The following is a 14796-nucleotide window of genomic DNA, read 5'->3' on the forward strand; positions in this document are numbered from 1 at the left end:
GTATTTTCAATTTAACATTGTGGAATGTGAAAAATCCATGCTGACTAAGTATACAGCCAATCTCGTGGCTGTATAATAAGTAGGCTGTAAGTTCCATTGAAGTCAAGGGGACTTGGCTTTTAGAACTGCACTGTCAGATGGATTGATTTGTGCCCACACGCAAGACCAAGGCCGGTCTTGCTCTTAGGTGGTGTGACACTGCTGCCTGAGACACCTGACTGGGGTATCAGGTAAGGACAACAAATACAACAATGTATTAGCATTGTATTGTATTTTCTTTACCAGGAAGATTTGCCATCTCAGGTGCCAAAATACTGTTGATTTAAAGGGGGGAGGCACCATTGGTGCTGCACTTTGGCAGCAAAATGCCTTAGGAAACCTTGCTGAAGTTTCCTGGACTTCATCAAATGCATAAGAAGTGGACTGTTCACCAAAACAAAGTTATTCCACCTTAAATCTGTGTTAGACTTCGAAGGTGCTATTGGAGCCAATATGGAGAAACTAGAACAGTAAGAAGCAACTTTTTTCTGTTCTGGTTTCTGCATATTGATTCCAGTAGTGTTATTCTGACAGTGCAATCCAATATGAGTCCCTGCAGAAGGCAAGTGCATGTAAGACTCCATGCAGAGTATGGCAGAGTATACTTTTGCTTACAGCACAGTCCAATGCATGTTTGTACAACTGCTTTCAATGGAACTTACTCCTAGCCTTGTGCTGTAATCCTGTACACACTTACTTGGGAATCAAGCTCTCTGAACACAGTGGGACGTACTTCTGAGCAAACATGTTAAGCTTGTCAATAACAAAACAAGGTAAGGCCTGATTCTCATTTCAAGGATTGCTTCCCAAGCTCCGTCCCCTCTAATACTGACACATTGTTGAAGGCTCTTAACAGCCTGTTGTAAGCTGCATTTGTACTCTGCAACAGCCTATCCTCTGTTGACTTAAAAGCTACAAGAGGATGGTTAAGCAAAAGAGCAAAGATAATAGGAAAACAGAATATATTACCAACAGTTCAAGAACAAACCACAGAAGCTGCTGGCTGAGTGAGAGTGGGCTGTGCGCTGACTCATTCATGCCAGGTAGCTAAGTACATGTGGTCTAGAGACAAAATACATCCATTTACCATTCTGAGATTTAACTTTTACAGCAAAGATGGGAACCCTGTAGCCCTCTACTTGTTGCTGGACTCCAACTCCACTGAGTCCCAGCTGGTGTGACCAATACTCAGGGAAGATGGGAGCTGTAGTCCATCAACACCTGAGGGCCATATCGTCCCCATTCCTACCTTATTTATTTTATTTATTTATTAAATTTCTTAGTCGCCCATCTGGCTGGTTCTCCAGCCACTCTGGGCGACATACAAATTAGCATATCAGTGCAATAAACATTAGAATCTGAGCCAATAATAATAATAAAATCTATCTACACATCTAATAACATAGCAATCCAGTAAACATTAAAATCTACACCAATAATAATAATAAAATCTAATCCTCCCCAAAGGCCTGCCTGAAGAGCCAGGTCTTCACGGCCCGGCAGAAACTCATTATAGAGAGGGCAAGGCGGAGATCATTAGGAAGGGAGTTCCACAGGGTGGGGGTCACAATTGAAAAAGCCCTCTCTCTAGCCCTCACCAATCTGGCTGTTTTCACTGATGGGATAGAGAGAAGGCTTTCTGAGGCTGATCTTGTTAGGTGGCATAACTGATGATGCTGGAGGTGCTCCTTCAGATAGACTGGGCCAAGGCCATATAGGGATTTAAATGTCAAAACCAACACCATGAATTGGGCCCAGCAAGCCACTGGTAGCCAGTGTAGTTCTTTTAACACTGGAGTTATGTGATCCCTCCTGCAGCTGCCTTTGATCAGGCGTGCCACTCCATTCTGTACCAGTTGCAATTTCCGGACCGTTTTCAAGGGTAGCCCCACGTAGAGCGCATTACAGCAGTCTAAGTGAGAGGAGACCAAGGCACGTACCACCAACAGGAGCAGATGATTGGGGAGGTAGGGGCGCAGCCTCCATATCAGATGAAGTTGATACAATGCTGCCCGGCTCACAGCTGAGACCTGAGCTTCCATGGACAGTTGGGAGTCAAGAATGACCCCGAGGCTGCGGACCTGGTCTTTCAGGGGCAATTGTACCCCATTAAGCACCAGGTCGAGATCCCCTAACCTTCCCTTGTCTCCCACAAACAGTACCTCGGTTTTGTCAGGGTTCAGTTTCAGCTTATTCCTTCCCATCCAGCCACTCACCGACTCCAGGCACTTGGACAGGGTTTCTACAGTCGACCTTGGTGAAGATTTAAATGAGACATAGAGCTGCGTGTCATCCGCATATTGGTGACACTGCAGCCCAAATCTCCTGATGATAGCACCCAGCGGATTTATATAGATGTTGAATAGTATCGGGGAGAGGATGGAACCCTGCGACACCCCACAAGTGAGAGGCCGAGGATCCGAAACCTCATCCCCCAATGCCACTCTTTGGTGCCTATCAGAGAGGAAGGAATGGAACCACTGCAGTACAGTGCCCCCTATGCCTAATCCCTCCAGGTGATCCAAAAGGATACTGTGGTCAAGGGTATCAAAAGCCGCTGAGATATCCAGGAGGATGAGGAAGGTGCATTCACCCCTATCCAACGCTCCCCTTATATCATACACCAAGGCGACCAAGGCTGTTTCAGTCCCATGTCCAGGCCTGAAGCCAGACTGAAATGGATCCAGATAATCCGCTTCCTCCAAGCTCACTTGCAACTGCTTTGCCACCACCCGCTCCACCGCCTTGCCCAAGAATGGTAAATTTGAGACTGGGCAAAAGTTATTCAAATCCTGGTGATGCAAGGAGGGCTTCTTTAAGATTGGTTTTATTACTGCCTCCTTGAGAGCTGATGGCATCACACCCTCTTCCAAGGACGCGTTTACCACCACCTTGATCTCCTTGCCCAGTCTGTTCTTGCAGCTCATAATGAGCCACGATGGGCAAAGGTTGAGTAGGCAGGTGGTTGGCCTTAAGGTTGAAAGCACCTTGTCCACTTCCTTGGAAGGGAGAAGCTGGAACTGATCCCACACCACCGGAGAACCACTGGCCGACTCTGGCTCGCTCACTGTATTCATAGCGTGCGGAATTGCACTCTTTAGACGATCGATTTTATCCGCAAAGTGTTTTGCAAATTCATCACAGGAGGTCTTGGAATGTCCCATCGGTTCCGAAACAACTGGACCGACCAGGCTTCAGATCACATGTAACAGCCTCCTGGGACAGCACTCTGTGGACGCAATAGAGGCAGTGTAGAAATCCTTCTTTGCTGCCCTCATTGCCACGTGGTAGGCCGCTGCAGCCGCTCTAACCCATGTCCAATCGTCATCAGAGCAAGTTTTCCGCCACTGGCGTTCTAGCCGTCTCATCTCCTGTCTCAGAATTCACAGCTGTGGAGTATACCATGGCACGGTCTGAGTTCTATTCAGGGGGAGAGGGTGTTTCGGAGCCACCCGCTCTAATGCCCCGGTGATCGCCTCATTCTACTCCTCCACCAGGGATTCGACCAAGTGCCCATCTGGAGGTTCCATAAAATCCCCAAGCGCATTCAGGAATCCATCAGGATCCATCAAACACCTGGGGCAGACGATCCTAATGGGTCCTTTGCCCCCGCGGAGGGTGTGTGGTATCAAAAGGTCTACTCTCACCAAATAGTGATCTGTCTATGACAAGGGGGTAAGAGATAAAGCCCCCACTTTCAGATCACTCCCCTCCTCTCCGGATGCAAATACAAGGTCAAGTGCATGCCCAGCTACATGGGTGGGCCCCATGGAAATAAGGTGCAGCTTCCAGGAAGCCATGGTTTCCATGAAATCCCGAGGTGCCCCTTGAAGGCGGCCTCAGCATGTACGTTGAAATCCCCCAACACCAGCAAGTTCGGGAATTGCACCCGCACATCCGAGACCACCTCCAGCACCTCGGCCAGGGAGTCCGCTGTGCAGCAGGGTGGACGGTACACAAGCAGAATCCCTAAGCTGCCCTTTGGGCCTAGCCTCCAGTACATGCAGTCCGTAACCCTGGTCTCATGGAGAGGAGGTCTGGTGAGAACCAAGGACCCTCGATAGATGACTGCCACTCCCACTCTCCGTCTTCCGACCCTCGGCTGCTGCGCATATAGGAACCCAGCTGGACACATGGCCTCAAGGATGGGAGCCGCGGCCTCATCCAGCCAGATTTCCGTAATACATGCCAGGTCCGCGCCCTCATCCAATATCATGTCATGGATGAGAGATGTTTTTTGGGCTACGGACCTGGCATTGCACAGCAGCCGCCGAAGGTCAGAACATGGCGTCCTGCATCCCCCAGCTATCTTCCGGTGTTGGGCAGGCCCGGAACAAGGGACAGATATTACGTATCTCTCCCTAGTTCCTCTTTTCTGACGTGGCCTGCCACCAGCACCCCACCAGCATCTGCCATCCAGCCTCTTTATATCTTGGCCTCCCCCCTTCCCGCCAACACTCCCCCCTGATATACACATGCCCCCAGCACTAGGGTCTGCAACTCAGGCAGGCCACCCACCCATAAAATCACCCCAAACCCACCCTTAAAACCATCCAAAATATACTAGAATCCCACAGCCAAAAGCAAAGACCCACCCCCGCCACAGTTAATTTAAATCATCAGTTATCGACCCTGCCTAATTCTCCCCTCTAAGTAACAGACTAGGGCCAGGTCTGTGGGGTAATCAGTTCTCATACAGATCCGCTAGTTGGGTCAGCTTGGCAACAGTTAGATGATTGGCGTCCTTTAGCAGCGTCTCTCCTACGTGGATGTTTTGGGTAGGCTGCCCTTCCCCGTAGCTGTTCTTAAATGTTTATGCATGGTTATCTCTCTTAGGGCCTGGGTCTACAAGTGGCTAACCTAAGAAAATAGCAGCAACATCTGAATGACTTATATCATCTAGCGCAGTCACTTCTGCTGGGATATTCTTAAGAAGACTTCTTCTCCCAGTGGGTGTAGTTAAGTTCTTAGGAAAACCTTTCTCTCCTGGCAGAGACTACTAATATCAGCTGGCAAGGCCTGAAGTAGCAGGACAGTAGGTTTCTTGCACAGTTTCACTGATGTAGCCGACCCAGCCAAAGCAATGGCAGCCGCAGAGTAACACAGCTGTTCTGCGTCGGCTCTCCTGTTAAATGTTATTGAGTTAGCTTCCTCTTCTACTCAGAAGTGCTGAGTCATAGATGATAAGGCATAAGCTTACAAGGAGGTTTCTCACCAATATCTCACCGGTGAAGTTCACCTGACAAGGACGACAGTAGCACAGCAACCACAAGTGGATGGTAAACTTATCTTATCTCTTGTGTTCTGTAGCCATACCTGGAATTCTTGCCCTGTCCCTTGTAATGCTCCTTTATAATGCTCCATTCTGAGTTGCTTTGAGTTGTAAGCACGGCTCTGAACTGCTTTGAATTGTGAGCACGGTTGAAAAGCAGTTCTTCAGCTGCAATTCGGCCTCCAAGGCCACTACCATAGCATTCCACAATTAAATCCAAGCAGATAGAGTGCAATTAAGATAATGTTGGTAACTTACACTCTTCTCCGGTTGAAGATCAAAAAGAAAGTAATAAATTACAGCAGAGCAACAGCAGAATAACAGAACAACAGAGAAACTATGGAGCCTTCAACAACACGTCCGCTCCTCAGGACGCCATCTTATAGTAGATTTTAGACTACATCAGCCCAACCTGCATGGGAAACCTTAGAGTGACCTTAGAACCACTTGGAGAGACAGCTAAACCCTGGAGAATGATAATACTAACATACCTTTAACAAGGCATCCCCAAAAGGAAAAAAAAAGGGACAGATACTAGATAACAGGGATTGCGTCCATCCCAACTGGTTGATTAAAAAAACTTTGTAAAGATGAATGCATAGATTTGCCTTTTTTCCTCTTCCATCCCAATCCATACTCCTTTCATGCTGTATGTTTTAGATTGTCAGCCTGAGGGCAGGGATGGTCTTGTTTTTATTATCTGTATGCTAATCCGGGAGCCTTTTGTTTGTTTGGCTGAAGAGCAGGGTAACAATTCTTTAAATATAAATAAATTGGCATATTACATATTAGTTGGGAAATGGTTAATAACATGTCAGATAAGGAAGATGCACTGTTTGTTATAAATATTTAAATCTAAACACATTTCTAAACAAGTAAAGTTGCAATAAAAAAAATAAAACTGCAATGTTTCTCCTGATTAAATATTGATCCCTGGATACTTTCCTGCTTGTAACATTCACATTTGAAAGGATGTAAACCATAAAAATCTATTAGAAGTGTTCAGGAAAACTAGCACCCAGTGTAGAGGTAGGGATGGGAGAGAGTTTCAATTACGTTTACATTTAAAGACAAATCTATCAAGTTTGTACTTTCCAAAACAATGTGAGAACTGGAATACAGCTATCCTTCAAAATTTGCACTTATCCAAATATTGCAATGCAATTCTCCAACCAAAGAATGTTTACAAAGATGCATATATGGGGGGGATTTGCATAAAAATGAATATATTAGTGAAAATAACATACAAAAATGTGTTATATTAGGAGACATTGCTTGCAAAAATGTGTTTAGTAGGAGAAATTCACACTAAAATGGTGAATGTTTTTCATGAGGACATTTTTTTTAAGCAGCAAATTACTGCCCAAATGTGGAGAACTGAATTTAAGATTGGAAAAATGAGAAACTGAGAGAAGCAAAACTGGTGGATCTTTCCATCCCTATGCAAAGGTCACCAACATAGAGAACCCTGGCTGTAGCTTCCCTCTCCACTGTGGAGAGGGTGACCACCTTGGCAGACCCCTTCCTGCAGGCAGCGGGCAGCAGAGAGTCTCCTCAGCCTTATCCTAACCTGCTCCAGCAACACAGTTTTAGGGGGCTAGAATTGCATGGGGAGGCAGCAATGTTATATACACGTACCTATTAATGGGACTTATTTCTGAGTAAAGTATAGGATTGAACTGTAAGTCTGTGTTGGATTTCGGCTGTTGCCATTCTTCAAGATTTAGCCTTCTTAAGATCTCTTAGAATTGAAGTGTATGAATGGGTAATGGGTTTATCTCGTCTCTGCTGTATTTATTAACTCTCTTATAGCATGTGCTCTCCAGTGATTTAAATGTGAGGAGGTTGATGGGTCTTTTGAGAAGGACAAACTAAAAAAACATAGCTGTTCAAAATATATGCCAACAGCTGCAGTGTTGAAATGGCAGACTGTGCACTGTATCCATGCCCATGCATTTACCTAGAGACAAGATGAACCTATTACCCATGTAGTAGAGAGGATGTAGTATAAAGCCTTTAGCAATATGTGATAGTGTTATTGGGGGTCAGGTGATTCAGGCAGTGATCCCTGATATAAGAACTGGGACATTACAAAGTATGTCCCTACTTCCAACTGTGAAATCATTGGAGAGTATGTTATCATTAATGTAACAAATTGCCTTACCATTATTATCCCATCTATCCTCACTTTTGCTACGCTGCAGTCAACATATTAAAATGCTGGTGACCAAAGACTGTACAGACCCACTGTACAGTCTTACTTTCCCAATAAATATGACATGGATTAAATGAGAAGATAAACTGGAATATCAAGATCCATTGTGCAGTCAACCAAAATGTGCAGTTCTACTGATTCCAGGAAGAAAACGACAGCCGAGCCCCACAATAAATAAATACAATTTCTTAGCCACTTTTCTCTAGCACATAGGTCTGCCAGGTTACACATGCATAAAACAAAGCTAATAATACAATAAAACTATTGAAGAAGCAGCACAATTTAAAAACATCACACCATTCCAAATGCCTTCTGAAATAAGGTCTTCACCATCTTTCAGAAGATAAAGAGTGGGAGGGAGTTCAACAATCTTGCGACCATAACAGAGACTGCTTTGTTCCTTATGGTGGATGAACTTGCTGTCAAATGTGATGGCTCACAGAGCAGGGTCTTTTCATAAGATCTAAGATAGCTGGTATAGCATAGTGGCAAAAAGACTGTTCTACAAATGAGAATGTCCCTGGTTTCAGTTTCATTAGCATGGACTTGGGCAACTCTCTCTCCCTCTCTGTCTCTCTGTCTCTCTCACTCACACACACACACACACACACACACACACACACAGAGAGAGAGAGAGAGAGAGAGAGAGAGAGAGCGCCTTAGTGCCCCCCCACCCATAACACAAAAATATAACATATGAGAAGCACTTTGGCCAGTTCGCATGTCGAGCCATTCTTAAACCATGGTTTATTGAACAAACCATGCTGAAGCAAAATGATGTTCTGCAGAGTATCAAATTAGCTATGGTTTGTTTCATATTCTGCCCTTTTAGCTGTCAGCTTCTCACTTTCAGCTATCTCTCTACTTGACATCCCTTAAAACTTTGTGGCACACAGCTACCAGCATTGCCTCACCACATCACCATTTCCCTTTTCGTTGGTCGGCTGTGAGAACGAAGATTTGGCAGCTATCTTTGGCAGCTATCAAACAGTCACTCTCCCCTTCTATTCTATTCCCTAAGAAAGAAACAGCCATACTCCTTTGCAGCTTGTAGCTGCGAAACGCTGGAGTTCCCCAAACGGTGGTCCGTGAGCTTTATTCAGGTGGTCTGCAGCAGGCATAGCAGCTGAGAACAGCAGGCACTGTGGCTGCTCCATCATTCTTAGAACCCGCTGGTCTACCCAGAAAGTGAACAGGACAGACTGGAAGTGATGGGGAGGGAGGCCCTTGAAAGGAGTGGAGAGGATTAGCAGCAAAGTAAATGGGAGGCTAGAATTAAAAAAAAACACCTTAATTCAACAACAATTATACAGCATCTAGCATAGTGCATTACAATTGCTACAACAGGCAGAAAAAATATTAAGTGGTCCTCCAACCTTCAGCAATGTTGGGGGGGGGAGTTTGGAAACCACTGCTTTAACTCGATTATTCTACTCTTCCATTCTGCGACCACACTTTTAGTTTTCTTTCCCCCTCTGACAATAAGTTGTTATGTTTGTATTATGCTTTGAGTTTAGTAAACATCACCTACATCGGTGCCACCCCCTACCTCTTCTCTATCCCTCTGCTTCTGGGTGTGTGTGAAGGACTGCTTTGCAAAGTCACACTTAAGAAATTTCATCTGTTAGCTGCAGTGATTGTCAGATAGCGATGGGGAAGAAATTTGACTCCATTTGCATTTAAAGATGAACCTATCTGCCTACCTAATTCACACTTTCTGAAACAATATGAAAACAAACAGCCATCTTTCAAAATCTGCACTCATGCAAATTTTGCAATGTACAAAAATACATATACTAGGGTAAAGTGTGCATGAAAATGCATATCCAGTAGGGCCCCACTTTACAGCGCTTCGCTAATGCGGCAGCTTTCAATTAGGGAAAGTCCCCTCATTAAGGCGCTTGTTCCAATTTTACGGTGTTTTTTCCCCGTCGCACGCCATTTTGACATCATTTTGGCACGACACACCCCATTATCGTCAATGGGGTTCTGCTTTACGGTGATTTCCGCTTTACGGTGGGGGTCCGGAATGGAACCCGCTGTATAAGCGGGGCCCGCCTGTATTAATGAAAATACACATTAAATGCATTATATTAAGGAAATGTTAGGGAATTTTGTTTTACAAAAATATAGATATTGGGCAAAATTGCATACAAAAGTGTGTATTTTAGGAAAATTTGGCACTAAAATGCTGATGAATTTTCATGAGGATTTTTTTAAAAAATTGTAAACCAATGCATAAACCAAAGCCCCCCCAATGAAGGTTTAAAAAACTCAACAGCCATTGTTGCATCAAATATAAGCAAGGGAGGACATATAGTGTGAAGGAACAGGGGCAGGGAGTAACAAAATGTTTAAAGAAGCAGTATTTGCTGTCTCTGATTTTTCTTGAAAAGGTGCCCAAATCTAAGGAAGGCACATTCCCAAAAATAAATAATTCATCCACCAACCAAACCCAAGCAAGCAACCAGCAGTGGAAATGTCTATCAAGTGATAGTTCAAAGAAGTTGCCTTTCACTTTTGAACTCCAGCTATTGCTGCAGCTGTGAGTAGAGGTGACAGGCTAGAGTTGGGCAGGAAAGAAGGATCCTATTACCAGGCAGCATTAGCAGTGACATCAGCTTTGGGGAAAGTGCCAACAAGAGGAGCTGAGTGCTGACAGCAATTTCATTTTCTAGCCGCTCTCACCTAGAGCCTTTGTTGCTTGGCAAGTGATTTGGGTGGGGTGACAAAACAAACCACACTGTAGCCATGGTTAAGGAGGTGCCAACGTGCACATGGAATACTAAGCCCTGGTTAAGGTCAGTAAGCTTCTAGTTTCCAACAACAAGCCTTAGCTTATTTTCGTGAACAAACAGTATTCAAGGCACTGTACAGATGTAACATTAAGGCATAGTTTAATCTGACAGTGCGAACTAGGTCAGTGTTGTTCTCTGAGCATGAGATCTATGAACATTTCATTCCCAGTCAATATAACATAGATAAGAGAAGGGAAATCTGAAAGTAGGATATTGGTACTGTGGCCCATTTTCTTATTATTTGTGCTTTTTAATTTAAATTAATTTTAATTTAATTTAAATCACCTACATTACAAGAGTTTGGCTAGTCTTCTTTATAGATTGTCTAATCATAAATGCCTTTACTACATTTTAGGGAGAACACTCTTGTAGATGAAAGAATACACTTTTGTTACCTGTAATTAGAGCTAGAAAATGCAATGATGATGGGAAAAACAGAAGGGAGTAGAAAAAGAGGAAGGGCAAACAAGAGATGGATTGATTCCATAAAGGAAGCCACAGACCTGAACTTACAAGATCTGAACAGGGTGGTTCATGACAGATGCTCTTGGAGGTCACTGATTCATAGGGTCGCCATAAGTCGTAGTCGACTTGGAGGCACGTAACAACAACCACCACCTGTAATTGGAAGCATATTCTATTTTTAAGAGCCTTGTTTACTGCCAGGTTGCCTGAAGCTTTTCATGTTTTAGTCTGGGTGAAACCACAAGAAATAGAGGGGTGCAGTATAAACAACCATTTCTTGCACATGGTTGAGCTATTCAGTTTCACTTCTTTAACTTTTATTATGATGGTTCCTCTTTAATAACATTTATACTGTCTCTGTGAAAACTGTTGTTCCTCTCTGTCTCTCTCTCTGTCTCTCTCTCAATTTCTTCCTCTCTCCCTAGCAATTGCATCATTATTTAAGCAGGAGGAAAACATTCTGGCAATGGCTGACTGCAGCTCTGTGTGATGCAGCAGTGGGAATGCAGTAGTGAAGAAAGCAAATAATGTATTGTCATACTCTTAACTTCCTACCATTAAACAAACATGTACACACAAGTTCCAGGGGTGAAGACACTGCAGCTTTAAAGCAATCCCCATTACCTGTGGCATGCAACCAGTTTACTCTCTAGTATTCTGGTATGGAGATTATTTTATGTCCTGAACACCTAACAAGCATATAAAGACTTCTGAGGCTGCAGTTGTCACTGTGCTCTTTTAATGGAATTCTCTTTACAACTGATTTTTTTTTAACAAAGGAGTTATAGAGGCTGTGCCACAGGCAATTTCATGTAAATTGGTGGGTGAAGGGGGGGGAGGAAGCAGGGAGAAGTTTGTGTTTACAGATTATACAGCCATCCCTGGATTTAGGCTGGTGAAAAGCCAAAAGCAATCACTCCTGCAGGTCCCTTCCCAAATGCTCAGTTGCACCTCTTCTAATCGAGGTGATACTGCATTCATTATTCAGAGGTCTTCCAGCTGTAATTGTTTGATATGTACCTCTTTTCCCATGTTGTGCAAAGGTATGCTAAATGTCACCTTATCTGTTTTTAGTAGTGACAATATTTGGGAGCTGGAGCCAAATTAGACAGGATGTGTGTTTTTAGTATCAATTATGAAGCCTCTTACTCCAGACTTGTTGCTGGCAGTTATATGTAGGAAGAAAGAAAGGAGCCTTTGGTCCATTTAGCTCGGTATTGTCTAATTGGCAGCAGTTCTCCAGGTTTTCAGGCAGAGCTCTTTCCAAGCCCTACGTGGAGATGCCAAGGATTTAATCTGGGACCTTCTACCTCTGAACTACGGCTTCTCCCCAGTTTTTAAAACATGCAGAATTGAAGAAAGAAGCAAATGTTTAATAGGTACAGTGGACGCTTCCAGACTGTAGCTTCTTCTGTCAAATATGAATGGGATAGGATGAGCACCTCAGTTACGTACTACTCTTCCTAGTTTTGTGTCACAGTTGCCAGTCACACATTAAACTCTTCGAACTAGCGGTGATCACTGGAATTCTAGTATAAGACTATGAGTGACAGGCACCCTGAATCCCACTGATTCAGCATTTTTTATTTTATTTTTTTGCATGTCTGGGTGGTACCTGATAAGTGATACAAATGGTGAGTCACTACCACACAGCAAGGAGCAAGCAAGGAAGTGCTCTTTTAGATCTGCATGGGAGGATATCCCACTACACACAGATGTTTTCTGTGTGGAAACCAATTAAAGCCAGCCAGTATTTGGAGACTGTAATATCTGCCAGAATTCCAATGAAACACTGAGGCACTGGCTGAAGCCAAATTGTGGTGTCCTCTTTGGTATGCTGATCATTATTTTTCTAAATGAGGATCCCTGAAGAATGCTAAATAGAACCCAAGTGATCAAGATACATAAGTGGACAATTATCCCGAGAGGAGGAAATACTGCTGCAAATCCCTCCCCCTTGATATTTATTTGGACTTTTATATTCCACCTTTCTCTGATGAAATCAAACTCAAGGCAGCTTACAAATAAAAATATAAGTCACAACAAAAGATTAAAAGCAAAGATTGTCTCAGGACCTATTCCTGGCCATCAGGGTGACACTGAGATTTATCAAGGCCGTAGCTTGCTAAGGAAGAGCAGGAAAACTCCACAGAGCAAGTTCTCACAGTGCGACTGCAACAGCAGTCAAAAGAAAAATGAGCAGAATGGCGCTTGTCCCATCCCTCAAGGCAAGGGCACAAATTCTCCTTGAAGAGATGGGCTCTTTGCACCAAGTGTGTAGGCTTTAATTCTAGAGTTTTACTTGCTAAAAAGGTAAAGGTGTCCCCGCACTTATAGTGCGAGTCGTTTCCGACTCTTAGGGTGATGTCTTGCGAAGTTTACAAGGCAGACCGTATATAGGGGTGGGATTGCCAGTTCCTTCCCCGGCCTTTCTTTACCCCCTAGCATATGCCAGGTACTCATTTTACCGACCACGGATGGATGGAAGGCTGAGTGGACCTCAACCCCTTTTACCGGAGATTCGACTTCCTCCTTCCGTTGGAATCGAACTCCGGCCAGGAGCAGAGCTTCGACTGCGTTACCGCCGCTTACAGTTTGTAATAAGAGAAGATGACTTCCTGTGATCTGGTGATTCTGAGCTATAGACCACAGTCCCTTGGATACAGTTACAGCTGGTGGAAACTAGAAGCCAATTTGCCAACCATATTAAATAAATTTCATTGTAATCTGGAATCTGGCACACAGTATCATTTTATCCATATAGATGATGCAATAAGACAGAATTTCTTATTTTCTCTCCAGATTGTTAGCTCCCCCCTTCTGTTTCTTTATGTATTGCTAAAATTACAATTTACTATATAAATTACTTCACAAGCTAGGGATCTTGATGTTATTGCCACCTCTTTTTTCAGATTTAATCAATTGCTAAGTCCTGTCTTTTTCATTTTTAAACAATGATAGTAATTCATTCTTGCCTTTTTGTTGATTCTAACACTGCTTTGCTTCATTCTTTTGTCTTGCTTAGACTAAAAAATGCACTGCAACACCTCGTAATCAGTTTTATTTTAAGCTTCTTTCTTTTTTGCATTCTGCTGCTGGTCTTATTTTTTCAAGACATAAATATGATAATATTTCACCACCTTTGATTTCTTTGCACAGATTGTTTTCCTTTTCACATTCAATTTAAGATAATCTTTTTGCTTTTAAACGTATCCTTTCTCTAACTCCTGCTTGACTTCTTTTATTTCTATCTACTTTCACCTTATTCTTGGTCTTTGTGTTCTGCAGGTTGGCTGGTTGGTTTGAAATATGTGCTGTTTTCCAGCCCCCATATGGTACCCCTAAAGAGGCTCACAAGATAAAATAAGTTTAAAAATAAACAACTAACCACAGCAGCATCATAAACAATACATTCAGTACTGCATAGCATAAAAATGTGTAGATAAAATAATTTTAACAGTTTTTCTGAAGGAAGGGGCTAAAAGATAAAGAGTTCCAGAACCTACACACCACCCCCACAAAGGCCCCAGGCCCGGTGCCAGCAGCCAGTCAGGTTGGGCACTGAAGGGCCCCTGAGAATGAGAGAGGCCCCTGTGGCTAGGCTGGTGTAGCTCCCTCTCTGCGATCCACGCTAGCATCAGTTCATAGAGCATATGCCCTGCAACCCAATGCTGCTTTGGATGGGGTCGTACTCCCTCTGAAAGAGTAGATTCATAGTCTGGGGGTGCTCCTGGATCCATCTTTGTCCCTGGAGGCCCAGGTGACCTCAGTGGCTAGGAGTGCATTTTACCAACTTCAGCTGGTAAGACAGCTGTGGCCATTTCTGGACCAAGATAGATTGACCACTGTTGTCCATGCACTGGTAACCTCCAGGCTGGATTACTGTAATGCACTCTATGTGGGGCTGACGTTGAGGTTGGTCTGGAAGTTGCAGATGGTGCAAAATGCAGCGGCGAGACTGCTCACAGGGGCAGGGTATCGCCAACATGTCATCCCGCTGCTGAAAG

The 14796-nt window shown here is 43.9% G+C and overlaps 1 protein-coding gene across 1 annotated transcript in view; it reads right to left on the reverse strand.

Moving 5' to 3' along the window:
- The window catches only part of KNDC1 (kinase non-catalytic C-lobe domain containing 1), a 104108-nt gene extending 98581 nt beyond the window's left edge, over positions 1 to 5527 (reverse strand). Inside the window, exon 1 of the mRNA XM_061635588.1 lies at positions 5356 to 5527. Within this exon, the coding sequence (XP_061491572.1) occupies positions 5356 to 5403 (48 nt within the window). The 5' untranslated portion in view covers positions 5404 to 5527. The remainder of the gene's footprint in view (positions 1 to 5355) is intronic.
- Positions 5528 to 14796: the final 9269 nt, after the last annotated feature.

This window comes from Rhineura floridana, chromosome 7 (genome assembly GCF_030035675.1).
Source record: "Rhineura floridana isolate rRhiFlo1 chromosome 7, rRhiFlo1.hap2, whole genome shotgun sequence".
NCBI classification, from domain to species: domain Eukaryota; kingdom Metazoa; phylum Chordata; class Lepidosauria; order Squamata; family Rhineuridae; genus Rhineura; species Rhineura floridana.